Raw genomic sequence first — 21,793 nt, 5'->3', positions numbered from 1 at the left:
TTTGTGGCGGGATAGGGGTGGGAAATTTTGGGGATGGGGATTGGGGTGTAGGGATGAGGAAGCTATGAGGTGGGAAAACGTTTTTGTGGTGATTCAATTATTTGGGGGTGATTGGGGATTTTCAGGGATGGGGATGGGGATTTGAAGTTTATTGCTAAATAAGGATGTCGTTCATAAATTTTTTCGAGAAGTCGGAGCATGTTGTAGAATTTAATAATTTAAACTGGCGATGGGGATTTTCCGGGATAAGATGAGAGATGGGGATGTAAAATGGGGATGAAGCAATCATGTATTCACAAGAACTCCACTTTCACTTTAATAATTTATCGATTTACAGCCGGAATGGGGCCGAAATTTTCCAAGTTGGGGATGGGGATGGGGATAGATCAGAATACGGGGATCTAAGGCGACCAAATTGCAAGGGGAATTAGTGAATAAAGGGGAAAAGTTGCGGTTGAACAATTTTCATGACCATTTCCAATTGAGAACTTTATGAGATAGAGGAAAAAGAAGCAACAATTTCTCCTGCATGTAGCTTCACAACTTGAGGAGTTGCGAAAGTTATCGTCTTCTTTTTAATTTCAGGGACAATCTTCCTGCCTCGCCAATGTGGCAAGCTTAAACCCTCTACCTCGTCAGGCTCTCAAGCGGCTAGTACTAAAAGTTGTGAATAAACACAATTCATCTTTGTTTCAGCCTTCATTATCCACTTCTCGTTCCTCTCGTCCTTCTTCTGGCTCAATGTCATGTGCTTCGATATATGGTGGACCTTCGGGTAAGTCCAAAGCATGTGTTTATTTTCTTTTAGATAAATAGATACTCGAAAAAAAACTTCATCACGTGATTATACATACGTTTTATTATTGATAATGATGATAATCCGTACAGTTTTTATTCTATTATTTATAGAATATTTAATAAAAGGTGAAATTGTCCGGGTATTGGCCCGAGTCCAGCTATTGGGCTGTTCACCGTATCGGTTTCAAAATAATTTTTTTCAACAACAGATGATGCAATTAATCTCATGGTCGAAGGAAAAACTATTGCCTTGATTTTAAAAAACTTCAATCGGTTCAATTCACTCTTAATTAATTGAATTCGAATTAATTTACGTGATTGATGCATTCAATCATTTTCATCAATCGAAGAAAATCCTAAAAAATCAGTTTCAAATTGTTCAAAATATTTTTAAAAAATTAAGCGAAAAATGTAATTCATTTTTTTTCTATAAATAATGAATCATAATAATGTGAAAATTTTTGGAAATTATGATAAATTGATTTTTAATTGGTGACAAGGGAGAAAAAGGAGAAACGGGATTGTTACTTATATTGGAACAATTACAAAGCTTCCTTTCGGAAGCAACAATTATCGCGGGGTATAAATTAGCGATTTAGCTCACTCGTTCCACGACCGCAAGTTATTTCCTTAGCGCAGAACAATGGAAATGGCCTGTGGCTACGATAAACCCGTGAGTTATTCCTGGAAGTTATATCGAGTGACCCACATTGTTTTTTTGTGAATAAATAACATAAAAAAGATCGATGGAGATCCTGACCATCTGCGAAAATTGGGGATTAATTTTTTCTCTTTTTTTGTCACCCTCGTCTGATAACTTCGATTAAATTCCCATCTGGGGGGCAATGTAAAACAGATAAAACATGGATTATAATTTTTTTTTCAGTGCAAAAAATTTATTTATTAAATAAATGAAATAATTGGAAGAAATTATGTTTTACTTCAATACACTTTTTTAAATAAAAAATTAATGAAAGGTAAATTCTGCCATATTTTCTGTAGATGGAAGAATGTTTGGAAATAAATATTTGTGGGCCCATTTTTTCAATGCAAATAATGGAAAATATATCTAATTTTTTTCAACGACCAGGAGCTCAAAGGCCAAATAATATATTTTTGATATGAATGCGCTAAAGTAGTTTTTGGCCTTCCCAAGGGTGAAAGAACACTTCTCCCACGAGTGTCGAACGCTATTAGTAATCGTCATGCGGAAAATGGCATTTTGGGCACAAGTGATAAAATAGTATATTTCGATACGAGTACATAAAACTATTTTTTGCCCCGTGAGAGGTATGGAGCGCTCGCCGAAGGCGAGTGCTATTCTCCCAAAGGTCAAAGAACACTTTCCCCCCAAGTATCGAACCGTATTTTCCATCACCATGTGTCAAAAGTCGCATTTTACGCACAAGTGATAAAATTAGTATATTTCGATACGGGTACGTAAAAGTGATTTTTGACCCCTGGGAGGTGTGGGACGCACGCCGAAGGCGAGTGCTACCCTTTCAAGGGTCACAGAAGACTTTCCCCACGAGTGTAGAATCCCATTTTTCATCACCATTTATGACAAGTCGCATTTTATGCACAAGTGATAAAATTAGTATATTTCGATACAAGTACGTAAAAGTGTTTTTTGACCCCTGGGAGGTATGGAGCGCTCGCCGAAGGCGAGTGCTATTCTCCCAAAGGTCAAAGAACACTTTCCCCACAAGTATCGAACCCTATTTTTCATCACCATGTGTGAAAAATCGCATTTTACGCACAAGTGATAAAATTAGTATATTTCGATACGAGTACGTAAAAGTGTTTTTTGACCCCTGGGAGGTGTGGGGCGCACGCCGAAGGTGAGTGCTACCCTTTCAAGGGTCACAGAAAACTTTTCCCACGAGTGTAGAATCCCATTTTTCATCACCATTTATGACAAGTCGCATTTTACGCACAAGTGATAAAATTAGTATATTTCGATACAAGTACGTAAAAGTGTTTTTTGACCCCTGGGAGGTATGGAGCGCTCGCCGAAGGCGAGTGCTATTCTCCCAAAGGTCAAAGAACACTTTCCCCACAAGTATCGAACCCTATTTTTCATCACCATGTGTGAAAAGTCGCATTTTACGCACAAGTGATAAAATTAGTATATTTCGATACGGGTACGTAAAAGTGATTTTTGACCCCTGGGAGGTGTGGGACGCACGCCGAAGGCGAGTGCTACCCTTTCAAGGGTCACAGAAGACTCCCCACGAGTGTAGAATCCCATTTTTCATCACCATTTATGACAAGTCGCATTTTACAAGTGATAAAATTAGTATATTTCGATACGAGTACGTAAAAGTGTTTTTTGCCCCGTGGAAGGTGTGGGGCGCTCGCCGAAGGCGAGTGCTGTTCTCCCAAAGGTCAAAGAACACTTTCCTCACTAGTGTCACGAACCCTATTTTTTATCACCGTGTGGAAAGTGGCATTTTGCGGACAAGTGATAAAAACAATTTTTTGCTGCTGCAAAAAGAATTTTTTTTTAAATCTTCCAATTGTTTTCACGCATCTCCATGACTGAAATAGCCCGAATAATTAATTCTGTCGTACTTATAACCCCTCCATTCACAAAACCACGTAGAACAAATGCATGTCGCCTGCTAACCTTCCGCCAGAGCTTACGTTTTATTAATTCCCATTTAATTAATTCAAACTTAATCCCCCGGATAAGATAATGCCCACAACATACGGCTGAAGGTGATAATGATGGACGTGATGTGACACGCACCGGATGACTAATTTCTCTCGTCTGGTTTTTCCTCGCTAACAATTCAACTGAATATCAAACAGTTATTACATCAGCGATTGAAATAATTTATGTGAATTCCCGAGTCATTCTTCTGGGGTCGAAAGTCACCCCACTGGACGGCCTGATAAATTTTCGTCTCCAAACCCTGATTATGAACCTGTTTTGCCCCGCCAGTTTGTAAGTAGCGAATAAAAAACTGTTTTCGCTCGAGTTTTTGTTTATTTCGTAACTTGAGAAGTAGTGGGGCAAAATGGATTCATGGCCAGGGTTTGGAGATGAAAATTTTTCTCGCCAGATGATGGGGTCATTTTCGACCGCGGATTTTCGAAACGAGAGCGTTTTTACTTTTTTATTTTGAAGAATTTCTTGGGTTTTGGATTTAAAAAAAATGTGGATTATTTTGCGCGGCTTAAGGGGTATTTATTAGACTCCTTTGTGACACTCGACAACAACTAAGTTGACCTCAGCTCTTGGAAATCAATACACAACCGCTGTGTGATTATTACTGCCTCTGCAGTCCTCCCACTCCTCTCACTCGCGGAAACTGCTAATTCTCTCTTACTTCTGTCTATTAATCGAGTTATGAAACGATTTGCGGAAATCCCAGACTTCTGAATATCGTTGGGAGTTGCTGAGAACTCGTAACGGGGAGTAATTCATTTATCTAATTGGGGTAATGATTTTTTAACAATTCTTGTCTTAATTCTGCGAAAAGTTGAGTCAATGGTGAATTGAATAACAAACGAATGTTGAAAATTTAGTTACTGTAGGTCTTTTTGGGTACAAAATTATTTTTTAAAACATTATTTTATAATCTTTATTGATCATTATTTTATTTTTTATTTTATTTTAAAAACTTCTTTAAACGTCGAAGGATTGTTTAAAAGTTTGAAAAAATATATAACGAACTTGGAAATGTATCGAGTGATGGAGGAAAAACATTTTTTGCATTCTAAAATAATTTTTTCAGTATTATAAAATAGTTTTTTTGAAATTTTAAAAAACTATTCTTCGAGTTTCATCAAGAAATAAACTTGAATAAATTTATTGAATCCATAAAAAATTGATTTTAAAATATCTAAAAAATATAGACTCAAAAGAAATTTTTTATTCAATTGAGAAAAATCAATTAGTCTAGTGGATTAAAGTTTTATTGTTTATCCCTATAGGAAATGGCCTTCCAAAAAAATTGTTTAAACCGCGAAGAATTATTTAAAAGTTCAAAAAAATATTATGAACTTGGAAATGTATTGAGTGACAGGGAAAAAACATTTTTTCCATTCTCAAATATTTTTCCAACATCAAAGACTTAATTTCTTAATTTTTTAAATATTCTTCAATTTTTATCGAGAACTAAACTTGAATAAATCCATTAAGGCCCGGGTGTACTATTTTTTCCAACGTTATCTCAATGTTTTTTTTTTTCATCTTTCGTCATGTAAAATTGTCAATTAAGTCCTGCATCATGCAGAAGTTTTAAAAAATTATAAATGAATAATAAAAAAAAGTAGAAAAAATTCTTAATTTTTTCAAAGAGCATTTTTAATTTATATTCAGAATAAGTTGAATAACAAGAAATTGAAAAATGTATCTGATTTACGGTGACAAATGGCGGACTGTCACCCAATATCATGCAGGGGGAACTGATTTCGTAAATCTTTTCCGACACTGCACAGAGACATTTATTACGGAAAAGGCTCATTGAAAAAAGTTGTAATATTTTGGAGAATTTTTTAATCACACGTTTATCACATAAAAATGGCAAATAACTACATACCACTGTTTTAAAAATTGAGTGTTAGTGTTTTGTTATCCACCATGGAAAATGACAGCTAATAGATAATTTGCCACAGCGAGTCAGATATTTGTAATTTCCACTTTTTTCAACTCATTCTGAATCTCAATTAAAAACGCTCTTTGAAAAAGTTCAGAATTTTTTCTATTTTTTTTCATCACTATCATAATTTTTGGGAATTTCTACATGATGTACCACTCAATTGACAATTTTGGATTACGAAAGATAAAAAAAATCCAGATAACATTCGAAAAATAGTACACCCGGGCCTTGACTCGACTTATCTCCCAGTTGAGTTTTTGAGGAATATTTCCGAATCTAAGGGAGATAGCGAAATTTTCGTATTTACATTTGTTGTAGCTCTTAATCAGCTCTACAAAAAAGGTTATAATAAAAATTTTGCTATCGCCCTTGAATTTCGAGATATTCATTAAAAACCACTCAATTGACAATTTTGGATTACGAAAGATAAAAAAAATCCAGATAACATTCGAAAGATAGTACACCCGGGCCTTAAATCAATTAAAAATTGTTTTAATCAATAAAAAAAAAATATCGTGACCCTGGGAGCACATTTGTTAGTACTGCACAAACATTTTTAATTGAAGAATTTTGTTTTCGGTGGAGAAAAGCCAATTAGTCTAATGGATTACTGCAGAAAACAGCAAAAACATGCAATTTCTTCTTGCGTTTTGCGAGATTAATTATGGTCAAAAGCTTACAGTTGGCAATAACAACAGAAATATTATACACATGCAACAGCGCGCGTCGTTGTCCTCGCCCGTCGGAATTCTATCCCCATGTGTGCTCTTGGTAAACGTTCCCGTCGCGCCCAAGTTGACACGAGATGACTATTTCCTCACGTCTCTCTAGTTCTCATTTATCGCTCGTCCTCTCCTCTTGAAAGGTTTTCACGTCCTCGTAATGAATATCCAGACGATAAATAACGCACAGTGAAGATGACAATTGCGTAAACAAATGCGTAATCATCATCAAAAAAAGAGAACGTTTATATTTCAGTAGCGAACTCGTAAAAGGAGATGAGTCAATTTTGACTATTAACGGTTTTCAATCAATATCTCAGAATCTAAGGGAGGTAGCAAAATTTTCGTAATTACATTTGTTGTAGCACTCAGTCGGCTCCACAAAAAAGGTTATAAGAAAAATTTCGCTATCTCCCTTAGATTCCGAGATATTGATTGAAAACTGGTCAATAGTCAGAATTACTTTTCTCCTCTTACCACTTCGCTACTGATTTCATACTTTTTTTTTGAAGAAACGAAGAAAAAGCTCAATACATGAGAAATTCTTCAATTCATATCTATTTTATAATTTTTCAGTGCTATAATTTTTATATTTATGTATATTTTATATTTTTTCGGTTATTTTACAAAAATGATTCAAAAATCGTGTAGAGACGGGATAATGACGTCACATCTCCCTATACTTCGGAGTTGAGTCACTACGAGGCGCTGCTTGCACTCCAGTGACAAAAATAAAGTGAGGTTAATCGTGGGGGATGATCAAAATAAATCAGAAATAAATCGTTAGACTTTTATCGCGAGTTAAAGCGCAATTCGACACCAATTCTGAAATAACCAAATATCAAAGTTGAGATAAAAATTCAATTGGTGCTTGAATATATTGTAAAGTCGAGAATGTTTGAAGTTTCTAACTCCCAAGCGATCACATATTCAATTGTTAAGAATTTTTGCATCCCCCTGTCATAGGGACAGGTCTTCAAATAAATAAATAAATAATTGAAAAAATATTTGAAAATCCGATCGGTCATAAAATTAGTAAAACCATAAAAATTGTACAATACAGTTAATTGATTTTGTATTCAACGAAATAATTTTATCCCAACATTATGATTATGCCGATCCCGGAATTTCAGTTTTCCGTAATGTTTGGTCTCAGGGTCGCCGAGTCTTTCATGTCGCCCCGCAATTGGCTGGCAAACGCGGGGAGAACGGCCCGGGGATTCCCCGGGTAACGCGATCCTCACGGCCACAAAATTCGTGTCCAATTACCCCACCACAAGTGGACGTTTTAATTTGTTTCTGACCCCTCACCATTCCCCGATATTCAACACGAAATCAGGAAAATTAATGTAGGAATTGTATCCAATTATTTCGCCCAAGAATTTTCCAGTGGAATTTTACGTATTTGATCAGACAACAACACAAACCCACAAGTTCAAAACAATTCAGTAACGAATTGGTAAAACGGTATAAGTCAATTTTGACTATTGGCCAGTTTTCAATGAATATCTCGGAATTTAAGGGAGATGGAAAATTTTTGTTATCACATTTTTTATAGAGCCGATTGAGAGCTACAACAACTGTAATTACGAAAATTCACTTAGATTCGGAAATATTCTTCAAAAACTCAACTGGGAGATGAGTCGAATTAAAGTAGCTCTACCCTTCGGCCGGGCTACGCTGTACTTTTGAATATTTTCAGTTTTTTAATTTTTCAACTAAACTGCATGGAAAAAATTTGAAAAAATTCATACCCAGTCAGTATTATCTAAATCAAATTTCGCAAAATATTGATATTTTTTCAAACATTTCCCTCTTATAAATAAATCATAAAACTTGTTTGCAAAACGGTGGATTATTTTTTATGAGGTGTCAAAAAAATTCTTGATTTTTTCACATCTAATGAAAAAAAATCAGATTTTAATCTTTGATTACAATGGAAATGTTGATTTTCACATAAGACACTGGGTTAAATCCTGATTTTTAAGCATTTCTTCTTTGAAAAACCAAAACGATAATTAAATTGAGAAAAAAATTAGAATTCCGAATCTAATCGAGTTTTCTGCAATTTTTTGCAGTTTTCAATAATCTTTCAATTTACCGTAACGGTAGAGCTACTTTAACTTATTAAATAAATTGTGGCCTAAAAAAACGTGAAAAGTTTTTTCGCGTTTTCTCAGAAACTATTGGGCCAAAACGGATCATTCGCCTCTGAAATTCAATTTTCCTATTTTGAAAGTGAAATGAATGAATGTTTCGTTTTGTTTCCTCAAACTAAATCACTCTTTATTTCGATTCAGTCTCTCAATTTGCATTTGACTATTCATGAAAAGTTTATGAGTCGGACGTTCAGCAGTGAAAATAAATTCCGAGGAATTTCAAAACTCGAAGGAATGCTCTTGACGTACGGGTATTTGACGGATAAATTATGAGTTATTTATGAGTCAATGGAACGGTTTGTTTTGGTGGAATAATGTGTGTGAGGGAATCGACAAAATCGTGCACAACTCGATTACGTGACTTGGAAATGATTTTGTGGATATTATTGTAACTCGGGTAATGTCGGGGTTGTATTATCAGCGGGTGTACGTGCTAATGATGAGTATTGAGCCTCAATTACTGGTGTAAATCATGATTGTGAGAGTTGAAATGGTTTCTGTTTACTACATGATGAAAAAGTGAGGAGAGCGAGAGTTCGGGCAACGGTTGGAGCGAAGAGTCATGAGGGTCGGGATCGTAAGGGTCAGAATCTTATATATTTCGTATTTAAAAAGGTGAAAGATATCTGTCACGGATAAGGGTCACGAGACCTAGAAGAATGATTTCAAAAATTTTGTAAAAAAAATAATCGCACCCGAACAGTTGAGGGGGGCCGAGCCCCCCTGGGCTGGTGAGGGGGCGAAGCCCCCTCGTTATGTGATATTTTAGTAAACGGAAGAAAATCGAATAACAGAAATATAGATTCGGAATATAAAACCATCGAAAACTATATATTTTCTATTAATAGAATTTACAGATAGAAATTCCTGCAAAATTTTTCACGAATTTGCAGAAAAAATGTTATTTTCTCCTCTAGTGACAAAACAAATCTGTTTCATATTTTGAAAAAATTATATCCCGACAATGATTTAAAAAATTTCAGGGTGGGGGGGCTGAGCCGCCCGGACCTCGTGAGTGGAGCGAACAGGGGGAAAAACTCCAGAGGAAAAAATAAATAACGAAAATATACATTCGGAATAGAAATGACTTGAAAACATGACGACCAAATGATTGCGGAGGGGCTGAGCCCCCCCGGAACTCGTGAGTTAAGCGAACAGGGGGCAAAGGTCCCGAAGAAAAATTAAATAACAAAAATATACGCTTTAAATACAAATGACTTGAAAAATATATATTTTCAATTAATAGAATTAGCAGATAGAAATTTAAATGACATTTTTCAAGAATTTGAAAAATGAAAAAATATTCTTATTTCATCTAGAGACAAAATGAATCTGTCTTACGTTAAAAAAAAAAAATATATCCCCAGAATGATTAAAAAATTTCATTCACTCGCGACCGACCAGTTACGGGGGGGGGGGGCTGAGCCCCCCCCTGAACTCGTGAGTGGGGCGAACAGGGAGCAAAACTCAAAAGAAAAATTAAATAACGAAAATATGCATTCGGAATACAAATGACTTGAAAAATACATATTTTTAATTAATACAATTCGCAGCTAAAAATTAAAGCAACATTTCTCAAGAATTTCAAAAATGAAAAAATATTCTCGTTTCATCCAGTGACAAACGAAAATTGTTTCCCTTCTTAAAAAAAATACATCGAGAACTCGTTTCATTCTAATCTCCAATGACAAAAAATATTCTTCGCATTAATTTCTTAATAATCCCAAACTAAATAAAAAAAAATTGCATAAGTTCCACATTTTCCAAGACCCGAAAGAATGATGAAAAAAAATTTTGTTTACAAGCCGAAAAGCCGGACAAGTGGTTGAGCAAAACGGGTGAGTGGGTGGGTAATTAGGTATTCGAATTAATGCATCTAAAGCTAGTCACCTGCATCCCCACCCCAGCCCCTAGTGGAGCATTTTAGCTCGATTATTATTTAATCACTGTCAGCTGTTCGTTTTTTCCCAAAATCCACTTTCTCCCTGGATTTAATCCCCGAGCCATTTGTTACAGGGGCTTTCGCGCACTTCAGGGCAGTGTCAAGCAGCGGGAGAGAAAAAAATTCATCATCTACTCGGTGTATGCCTGGGGATCCGCATCACTCATCACTGGGGTCTGTCTCATCATGGATTTTGTCCCCAACATTCCTGATAGCTATATTAAACCGAGATTCGGGGAGACAAGGTGTTGGTTCCCAGGTAAATGAATAAATAAATAAATAAATGAATAAACAAGTGGGAAATTGCTCTTGTCTTCATATGCTATAGTTATTTTAGCTAATAAATTAGCAATATGCTTCCGAATGTTCATTTTGCACATCATTTTCTTCTACGGTATATAATTCATTGTTTATTCTGTTATTAAATTGAATGAGAGTTATTTTTAAACAATTGTGTCAGATTTTCAACTCAGCTGAGTGTTATCATTATTATTATTCTTGTTATCCCTTTCTTTCGTACAACCGATTGTCTTTTTTGCGGTCCTATCACTTCCCTCATCCCTTTGTTGCTTCACGGGCTGACATTCTCGTCCTAACTACGTGGCATTTACTTCAGGAGCTATATTTCCTGTTCACGTTTCGGTGTTTATATTTTCGTTCAACGGTTTCCTTGTCATTGAAATTGGCTTTTTTATCGGCTCTGCATTCCACAGGTTTGTCGTCTACATAAGCCACGTTTAGGCCGTTGTTGTCGATTATTATTAATATGTGATGGAAAATTCGAAATTCGCGAAAATCATCGTAAAAATAAAATCAACAGATATAGCTGTCGTAATTATCGTTCAACTTCGACAGTGTGGCATTGAAACTAACATTTTAAGCTATAATTGAATTCATTTGAAGCATGATATCTCAAGGTATCCCCGGAATTCCGATTTTCAAGAAATACAAAAATTTTGCAAATTTTTATGTAAATCAAAACAACGATTATTGCTATTGCCTTCATCTTCGAACTCGGTCTGAAGGGCATTCAAACAAATTTTTTCAGCCATCATTCAATGAATTCAGAACATTTTTTTAGTTATCGCGGAACGACCAATTTTTAAAAAAGTTCAAATTTTTTTAAAATTATTAGATGAATTAAAGCTTAATTAATGTAGATGCACAGGGATGTGACACAAAAAATCCGAAACTTAAATTTGAACGATTACAAAGCTTCCATTTGGAAGCAATAAATAAATAAATGAATAAATAAATAGATAAATAATTAAATAGATGAATGAATAAATAAATAAATGAATGAATGAATTAATAAATAAGTGAAATTGCTACAGACGATTCATTTTGCCCCCCTCGTTTTCTCGACATGAAATACACAATTTTGTCTTGAAAAAACAATATTTTTTTCACTATTCTGTATTGTTGTAATTCATGGGGCAGAATGGATCGTCATGCAGGGGCATTTGACTTTTAATGGTGTCACAATCGACCCCGAATTTTCCACTAGATGTAACTCCGGGAAGAATGAATCATTGAAATTGCTGAACTTGCTGAGTTTTATGTCTTTTCGCAGATGAAATTTCAAAGGCGGTGTACTTTTACGGCCCCATGGGTGTCACGGTCGTCTGCAATATCTTTCTGTTCATCTCGACAGCGCTGAAAATTCTACAGCACAAAAGAGACACTGCGACGCAGCTCAAGGGGATTGACAGTCGTCGACATGACGATAACAAGCAATGGTTCGTTAAATTTATTTTTCTCCCAATTTGTCCCGCCAGAAGTAAAAAAACAAGTGGGAAATTGCTCATGGATTGCATATAGCATAGTATTTTTGCTAATAAATTAGCAATATGCTTCCGAGCGGTTATTTTGCACACCATTTCTTCCTATCGTGTATAATTCAGTAACGAAGCGGTAAAACGGTTCAAGTCGACTTAGCTCTCTACTGATTTTTTTAGGAATATCTCCGAATCTAACGGAGATAGCGAAATTTTCATAATTAGCTTTTTCATAGATCTCAATTCGCTCTACAAACAAGCTCTTGACGAAAATTTTACTATTTGCCTTAGATTCCGAGATATTCATTGAAAACTGACCAAAAGCTAAAATCGACGTGAACCGTTTTACCGCTTCGCTACTGAATTCATTGTTTATTTCATTTTATTAGATTGAATAAGATTTCTTTTCAACTAATTTTGTCAGATTTTCAACTTGGTTGAATGTTATAATCATCATTATTCTTATTATCCCTTTCTTCTATACAATCGATTGTCTTTTTTACGGTTCTATCTCTCCCCTCAGCCCTTCGATACAATGTTAATAGAAAAATTTTATTTATACATACTTGAATGAATTTGAAACATCACATTTGAAGAAACCATCGGAAAGCTCACTTTCAGGGAAATTCATGAAAAATTCGAAATTTTCAACAATCATCATAAAAATCAAATCAACCAAGATAGCTATCGTAATCATCTTTCAACTTCGACTTAATGGCATTGAAACAAACATTTTAAGCTATGATTGAATTCATTTGAAGCATGATATTCAAAGATATCCCCGGAATTCTGATTTTCAAAAAATACAAAATTTTTGCAAATTTTCAAATAAATCAAAATAACGATTATTGCTATCGCCTCATCTTCGAACTCGGTCTAGAGGACATCCAAACAAACTTTTTAAGCCATCATTCAATCAATTCAGAACATTTTTTTAGTTATCGTCGGACAACCGATTTTCGAAAAAATTCGAAAATTAAAAAACTAATCGATGAATTAAATTTTAATTAATGGCGATTGATAGGGCTCAACAATACCTATATCTGAAAAAAAGATTCAATTCCATCCGTGTGTATACACTTGCACACACACGTACGGACGAGTTCTAAAAATTGTATTTTCGGATTTTTTGGCTCATACTGAATCGATATAACGAAAAAAATTCAAAACTTGAATTTGAACGCTCACAAAGGTTGCATTCGGAAGCAACAGATAGAAGTTTCAGGGTTCGAAGAAAAAAAGAATGGCTACTATCGCCAGAAAAAATGAACATAACTCAAAATTTAATGAGACATAAAACACCAACTCGTTCACTTCAACGAAAGAAATTCTGAATAGAGTCCAAAAATCCGCAATGTTCAGGAATTCAACGCATGTTTTCACTTTTTGTCAACAAAATGATTCCTGGAGCATGACGAGAGACCCCAATCGTTGTACATTCCCCCATTTCTCGTTTATTACCGTCAATAATTATTTTGAGAACCTCGTTGTTTCGTGGAGGGCTCTCGAGACACTTCCCATACGGCTAGTTTGCTTTTCTGTTATGTCTATACGTATTCCCTCCTATTCCGCGTCTCGCGTCATAAACACCTCCAGCTCGGTGTGTATTCTCCCGATTTTCGGTGTCGAGTGAAAGCAATACATAAATAATTTTTTATTGCGAACGCGAAAAACATTGAAAATATACGGAAATATTCATTTTTCGTGCCGTAGCTATTTTTGCAATTGGTAAGAAAAAAGTTTTTTTCAATTTGTTTTTATGAATGTAAAACTGTTTTTCATCAAGATTTCCCGTAAACTATTCCATTATTCATTTATTGGATTCTTTCGTTTATTCATCTCTCATGATTATTATTTTATTTTTTGGGAGAACTTGAATTCCAGTTTTATAGGGGAGGCGGGGCAAAATGGAACGTTTTGTGATCTTCTCTAATTATCAATATCTTCCTTTATAAATGATATGCCTTTCCTTATTCAAGAATCTGTTTGAACTATTGGAATTCTTTGAAATGATTATTTCTATTTTTCCAATCAATTGTTTATAATAATTCTCATTGCAAAAAGCAATTTTTAGGAAATTTCCAATTATTTTCCTAATAGTTATTTGAAAATTAAAATTCTCAATTATTTTATTATTATCTAAATTCCAATGATAAATGAATGAATTCAATTATTTTAAGGAAAAATTCTCTCAATATTTCTAAAATAATGATTGATGCCGATCACTGCTACATTCCCTCGTATTTCACAGGTTTAATCTCTACCTGGAATTCTTTGAAATGATTATTTCTATTTTTCCAATCAATTGTTTATAATAATTCTGATTGCAAAAAGCAATTTTTAGGAAATTTCCAATTATTTACCTAATAGTTATTTGAAAATTAAAATTCTCAATTATTTTATTATTATCTAAATTCCAATGATAAATGAATGAATTCAATTATTTTAAGGAAAAATTCTCTCAATATTTCTAAAATAATGATTGATGCCGATCACTGCTACATTCCCTCGTATTTCACAGGTTTAATCTCTACCTGGAATTCTTTGAAATGATTATTTCTATTTTTCCAATCAATTGTTTATAATAATTCTCATTGCAAAAAGCAATTTTTAGGAAATTTCCAATTATTTACCTAATAGTTATTTGAAAATTAAAATTCTCAATTATTTTATTATTATCTAAATTCCAATGATAAATGAATGAATTCAATTATTTTAAGGAAAAATTCTCTCAATATTTCTAAAATAATGATTGATGCCGATCACTGCTACATTCCCTCGTATTTCACAGGTTTAATCTCTACCTGGAATTCTTTGAAATGATTATTTCTATTTTTCCAATCAATTGTTTATAATAATTCTCATTGCAAAAAGCAATTTTTAGGAAATTTCCAATTATTTACCTAATAGTTATTTGAAAATTAAAATTCTCAATTATTTTATTATTATCTAAATTCCAATGATAAATGAATGAATTCAATTATTTTAAGGAAAAATTCTCTCAATATTTCTAAAATAATGATTGATGCCGATCACTGCTACATTCCCTCGTATTTCACAGGTTTAATCTCTACCTGAAGCTCTTCATCGTAATGGGAATAAATTGGTCGATGGAGATAATCTCCTGGCTGTTGAACAAGGACACCCCCCAGTACGTGTGGTACCTCACCGACCTCGCCAACACCCTCCAGGGTGTCATAATCTTCATAATCTTCGTTTGGAAGGACAAGATAAGGCGTCTACTCATGAAACGTTTTGGCTGTCAAAAGGGAAAATTTCAATCTGGAAACTCAACTCGGAGTGGCTACCACTCCTCCGCCTCCAACAAGACGTGCACGTCGATCGCTCTTCAGGATAAAATCCCTGGCGAGAGAAATAGGGTCAACACGACAACCGACGAGAGCGACTGCGTCTGAACGATTTCGATCGATTGAATCGGAATTTTGACGATTTTCGATCGATCAGTACGAAAATTTTGACATTTTCTTCGATATCTCGCGAACCGGAAGAGATAGGGGATCCATTCTAGTTTCGTTGAAAAGTTGGGAAAATTTGCGATAAAATACTCTGGTTTTGAGCCCATTTTGCCCCAGAATTCAAGGGAAATGGCGGAAAATTGGTTTTTGCGGCTCAAAATCGTTTTTCACGAATATTGAAAGGAATTAAGGGGTAAAATGGGTTCATGAGCAGTGGGGTACATCGGAAATTTCCCCAGCTTTTCAATGCAAAAAAAATTAAGTCGATATCTTCGTTAGTTCGAGAGATATCGCGGATTTTATCGGACGAATTGACGATTCGATTTTAGATTATCTTATGATTTTCGCAAAAATAATTCATGAGTATTTTTTATGAGCTTTCTGTAATGTAAGATCTATATAGAGGAATAGAGTCAACACGACAACCGACGAGAGCGATTGCGTCTGAACGATTTCGATCGATTGAATCGGAATTTTGATGATTTTCGATCGATCAGTACGAAAATTTGGACATTTTCTTCGATATCTCGCGAACCGGAAGAGATAGGGGAGCCATTCCAGTTTCGTTGAAAAGCTGGGAAAATTTGCGATAAAATACTCTGGTTTTTAATCCATTTTGCCCCAGAATTCAAGGGAAAAGGAGGACAATTGGTTTTTGCGGCTCAAAATCGTTTTTCACGAATGTTGAAAGGAATTAAGGGGCAAAATGGGTTCATGAGCAGTGGGGTACATCGGAAATTTCCCCACCTTTTCAATGCAAAAAAAATTGAGTCGATATCTTCGTTAGTTCGAGAGATATCGCGGATTTTATCGGACGAATTGACGATTCGATTTTAGATCCTGACATCTTCGTATTCATCTTATGATTTTCGCAGAAATAATTCATGAGTATTTTTTATGAGCTTTCTGTAATGTAAGATGTATATTTTCTATACGCAATACTCGACTGCTTTTGATGGCGGGAGTATTTTTGGTGAGAGAGAACGAGAGAGAGCAAAAGTTATTTTTAAGAAATTGCGATTTTTCTACTGAAAGGATAGGGATTCCTTCGTGGGAGGTGGATTCGATTAGCTTTTCTCAATTTTTATTGATTGCTGTGCCTTTATTTTCATATCTGATAGTTCGAGAGCTTCGTAGCTGGGATTGTAATGGAGGGGTCGAGTGGTGAAACGTGCACACGGAGAGAAATATTCAGTAAAAATTACGGAATTCACAGTTCGCTCACCGATTACGGAATCGACTCCGAAAATTTAAGTGACGGTATCGTAATTTTTCACAGGAGAGTCGGGTAAAAATTGCAGAAAGCTCTGGCAAAATTCCGTGATTTTAGGTAAAAATTCCGTGACAGTTCTGTAAAATTTCCTACAACCACATTTCACTCCGGAATTACGGAAAAGATCCGTAATTTTTATTGAATATTTCTTTCCGTGTGATGAGTTGGAATAACGCACAAGTAATGGCCAATAATATTTTGCAGTAAATGCAGTTTTTGACGAGAGAGGTCAGGATTTTGCAAGACGTTGGGGAGAGTGGGGTCGAGTGAACCTTTTTTGATGATCAATTGTCCAATTGATAAATGATAAAATTGGAATGAATTCAATCTTATTTGAGAAAATGCTGAAGAGTTATCCATTTTGACTAATAAATTCTAGACGAAAGTTGATGTGAATAGAAACATTCTGGTTGAGTCTGTGTTTAATGGTCAATTATTTATAGTAATTAATCTGGATGTGCAAGAATAACACAGATTCTTATGAGAAAATTAACTTTCGGAAATTAGGAAAAAGATAAAAATCGAGAAAAAATTTCTAGAAAAAAAAACTGAATTTTTTTATATATATGTGTATGAAAAAACTTATTTCAGTAGCGAAGTGGTAAAACGGTATAAGTCAATTTTGACTACTGACCAGTTTTTAATGAATATCTCGAAATTCAAGGGAGATAGCAAAATTTTTATTACAACCTTTTTTGTAGAGGCGATTGAGAGCTACAACAAATGTAGATACGAAAATTTCGCTATCTCCCTTAGATTCGGAAATATTCCTCAAAAACTCAACTGGGAGATGAGTCGAGTTAAGGCCCGGGTGTACAATCGAATGTTTTTCGAATGTTATCTGGATTTTTTTTCATCTTTCGTAATCCAAAGTTGTCAATTGAGTGGTACATCATGTAGAAGTTCCCAAAAATTATGATAGAATTATAAAAAAAAATAGAAAAAATTCTGAACTTTTTCAAAGAGCGTTTTTAATTGAGATTCAGAATGAGTTGAAAAAAGTGGAAATTACAAATATCTGATTCGCTATGGCAAATTATCTATTAGCTGTCATTTTCCATGGTGGATAACAAAACACTAACTCCTCATGGGAAGTGACAGCTAGGTATCTCAATTTTCAAAACAGTGGTATGTAGTCATCTGCCATTTTTATGTGATAAAAGTGTGATTAAAAAATTCTCCAAAATATTACAACTTTTTTCAAAGAGCCTTTTCCGTAATAAATGTCTCTGTGCAGTGTGGGAAAAGATTTACGAAATCAGTCTTCCCCCTGCATGATATTGGGTGACAGTCCGCCATTTGTCACCGTAAATCAGATACATTTTTCCATTTCTTGTTATTTAACTTATTCTGAATATAAAGTAAAAATGCTCAGATGACGAAAGATGAAAAAAAACATCAAGATAACTGATTTATTCCAGAATAAAATAGATTCATCCAATTTTATCCTTTTCCAAAAAAACAAAAAAATCGAATTGTCTCGAGTCCGTTACGTTTCACCACTTGACCATCAAATGAATTTTTTACCTCGTAAGCGTGAATGATTGAGTGTTTACCAATTGGAGTCAGATGAATGCATACAACCAACGAATCTTCTAGTCATACTTGAACATTTATGGAGCAACAGAACCATTTTAATGCTTTGAAAAATCACGATTAATCCAGCATTGGTGATTAGTCGACATTTTCTAGATTCTCATTTAATCCGTAAAGTACAAAATTCCGTGGAAAATTTCACCATTTTTTTCCTCTTGCTGTCAAATATCCTAGATTTATGTGAAATGTATTGATAAGGAACAAGATAATCAGAAATAAAGCAATTGCCAACTGATTGCTGCAATAAAATGATGTCATATTTTTTGGTGTTGAATTTCTCGATTTTTTTTTCTTACCATTGACTGGCTGAGCGGAAAAATCCTAAAAAATTGGAATGCGTCAATTCAAGTGTCTCGAAAATTATAATATTTTTAAAAATTATTTATATCCACAATTCCTGAAGAAAAAAAATTATTTCTAACAGACGGGCAATTTTTTCCCATGTTAAATGAAATTGCCCGTTGTGCGACGTTGCCGAAGTCTCGCTAAACGCGCCAGGCCAATATAGAGTGAATTCGGCAACGCTCGGCCTAAATAACACGGCGGCGATTCCCTGCGGAGGTGACCAAAGTCGCAAGTTCTCATATGGTGACCAAACTAGGGTTAATCGAGATTTAGTCAGAGTTTAACCGAGATTTAATCAGAGTTTAGTCAGAACTCAATCCAATGTTATCCCGGGTTTAGCAATGAGCTAGTCGGGACCACAAATCATTATGAATAGGGGAGGTTGGGGTAAAACGAACACTTTTGACTTTTTTTTTAAATGTCAATGAGGGGTTGAAATGTTGATAAAATTTAATAATTTTTTTTTGAATGCAAAGACCAATTCTTTCCCTTTCTGACGAGCCTATACTGAGCACAATTGATCAATTTGTTTCTGAGTTATGAATAATTTTTAAAAAGTCTAAAGTGTCCGTTTTACCCCACCCTCCCCTAAGTATCCAACATAATAGGCAATTATATTGTTGATCACTCACGTGATTTCCTAGGACTTGCACATGTCCTTATCTCCTGGGAACACTCACTGGTGCCGGTAGATAAGAAGCTGTCGACGTGCAGCTGCAGTTTCATGCTCCAGCAGCTTCATTAGTCCAAGAGACGCTGTGAAATCAACATCTTTCACCCTTTCTTCATCAGTATTTCATTGACATGTGTATTGGAAGAATTATTGTAGTGATTATCTGTATCGAGTGCTTCTGCGGCTCTTCCCATGGCATTGTAAGGATCATTGTGACGAAGTGGTAAAATATTATTGTTATCTTGCCCCAAAAAATTAAAAATTTCGGAATTGAGAAATACAATACAGTAGAGGCTTCGTGCAAGATACCTCTCTATAAGATACCTCGCGCTCCGAGCGCTCGAGGCCTACCCCCACTCTCGGCACTTTTATCGCCTCCCGAATGTTTGTGTTCCGTGGGCTTCTTATAAGATACCTATGGCCCCGGTCATTTTTCAACGGGAAGAGAGTAGTTGTAAGGATCAAACGGGAGGGACGAACGAAGTGATCATAAGGGTCTAATGACCTTAAGGGTGCCAAGTGAATTTGAAAAAAGATTCAAAAAAATTTTTTTCTTTCCCTCCATCATTGGAGAAATATGTATTCATCCATCCGACGAAATTTCAAACCCGCAACCGGAACTAGACCTCGAGAAAATAAATGCGGGAAATCCTGTATTTCGCGTGACGAACCTCGAGAAAGCATGGGATCAAATGGGTACGGCGGGTTGAGATATCTTCTTATTCACCCCGGTACCCCATTGTTTTTTGTGGCCATCACATTGAACACATCATTCCCCATATCTTCAAATTTTTTCAAATTTTTCTTGAGTTCCCAGGGGATTGAAACGTTCAATTTAATCAAAACTCCATAAGAGGCCGTGTATACGACTGATTTTGTTTATTTAATTTCTCGATATCCATAAGTTCTAAAAATCCAGTCGTACAGCCGGCCGATTGCAGGATCTGTCACACTGACTAGATGAGCACAGTAGTTCTCGACATTCGCGCCTGGCGGCAGCAGCTCCACCCGAGTAAGTACCTCGCGTTCCGAGCGCTCGAGGCCTGCCCCCACTCTCGGCACTTTTATCGCCTCCCGAGTGTTTATGTTCCGTGGGCTTCTTATAAGATACCTATGGCCCCGGTCATTTTTCAACGGGAAGAGAGTAGTTGTAAGGATCAAACGGGAGGGACGAACGAAGTGATCATAAGGGTCTAATGACCTTAAGGGTGCCAAGTGAATTTGAAAAAAGATTCAAAAAAAATTTTTTCTTTCCCTCCATCATTGGAGAAATATGTATTCATCCATCCGACGAAATTTCAAACCCGCAACCGGAACTAGACATCGAGAAAATANGTTTTCCCATCGAAAAATCGTAATTTTTCGTCTGTGATTATTCTCGATTCCACCAACAATCCCCCAACATCAGCTGCCATTCTATCACGCGGGGTTATGTTTAGAGGGAAAAGGGAATGCGGGCGATACAAATTCAAAACATTAAACACATAAATTGATTAGTTATCGATATTCATTCAGTAAAAATGAAAATTTCATTGAGTTCGGGCGCAACGAGTGAGGTATCTTATTTGAAACGCGCTGATCCCTATTTTTCTCCTCTCTATGGGCGCGCGTAGTGGGGGCATAAGGATTCCCGGAATTCCACTCTCCTACTGTCCCTAAGGTATCTTATANGTTGAGATATCTTCTTATTCACCCCGGTACCCCATTGTTTTTTGTGGCCATCACATTGAACACATCATTCCCCATATCTTCAAATTTTTTCAAATTTTTCTTGAGTTCCCAGGGGATTGAAACGTTCAATTTAATCAAAACTCCATAAGAGGCCGTGTATACGACTGATTTTGTTTATTTAATTTCTCGATATCCATAAGTTCTAAAAATCCAGTCGTACAGCCGGCCGATTGCAGGATCTGTCACACTGACTAGATGAGCACAGTAGTTCTCGACATTCGCGCCTGGCGGCAGCAGCTCCACCCGAGTAAGTACCTCGCGTTCCGAGCGCTCGAGGCCTGCCCCCACTCTCGGCACTTTTATCGCCTCCCGAATGTTTATGTTCCGTGGGCTTCTTATAAGATACCTATGGCCCCGGTCATTTTTCAACGGGAAGAGAGTAGTTGTAAGGATCAAACGGTGTTAAGGGTCAAACGGGAGGGACGGACGAAGTGATCATGAGGGTCTAATGATCTTAAGGGGGGGTCACACCACTTTTTTCAAGTAATGGAAATATACATCGATTTTTTTTCGTTTTCCCATCGAAAAATCGTAATTTTTCGTCTGTGATTATTCTCGATTCCACCAACAATCCCCCAACATCAGCTGCCATTCTATCACGCGGGGTTATGTTTAGAGGGAAAAGGGAATGCGGGCGATACAAATTCAAAACATTAAACACATAAATTGATTAGTTATCGATATTCATTC

General features: G+C 35.7%; 2 protein-coding genes across 3 annotated transcripts in view; both read left to right on the top strand.

Annotated features, from left to right (window-relative positions):
- LOC107036561 (G-protein coupled receptor Mth2) overlaps window positions 1–17,312 on the top strand; it is a 31,172-nt gene extending 13,860 nt beyond the window's left edge. For both annotated transcript variants that reach the window (XM_029125999.1, XM_029125998.1), the window contains 5 exons: window positions 697–775; window positions 10,095–10,127; window positions 10,306–10,490; window positions 11,805–11,970; window positions 15,071–17,312. In XM_029125999.1, coding sequence (XP_028981832.1) covers window positions 697–775; window positions 10,095–10,127; window positions 10,306–10,490; window positions 11,805–11,970; window positions 15,071–15,425 — 818 coding nt within the window. In that variant the 3' untranslated portion in view covers window positions 15,426–17,312. The remainder of the gene's footprint in view (window positions 1–696; window positions 776–10,094; window positions 10,128–10,305; window positions 10,491–11,804; window positions 11,971–15,070) is intronic.
- Window positions 17,313–19,463: 2,151 nt separating this feature from the next.
- LOC107036637 (G-protein coupled receptor Mth2) overlaps window positions 19,464–21,793 on the top strand; it is an 8,269-nt gene continuing 5,939 nt past the window's right edge. The window contains exon 1 of the mRNA XM_015254722.2: window positions 19,464–19,572. Coding sequence (XP_015110208.1) covers window positions 19,504–19,572 — 69 coding nt within the window. The 5' untranslated portion in view covers window positions 19,464–19,503. The remainder of the gene's footprint in view (window positions 19,573–21,793) is intronic.

The sequence above is a fragment of the Diachasma alloeum genome, unplaced genomic scaffold (assembly GCF_001412515.2).
Source record: "Diachasma alloeum isolate Michigan unplaced genomic scaffold, Dall2.0 Dall_scaffold_00210, whole genome shotgun sequence".
NCBI classification, from domain to species: domain Eukaryota; kingdom Metazoa; phylum Arthropoda; class Insecta; order Hymenoptera; family Braconidae; genus Diachasma; species Diachasma alloeum.
The sequence above is the reverse complement of the archived record's forward strand: the minus strand, read 5'-3'. Positions and strand labels throughout refer to the sequence as shown.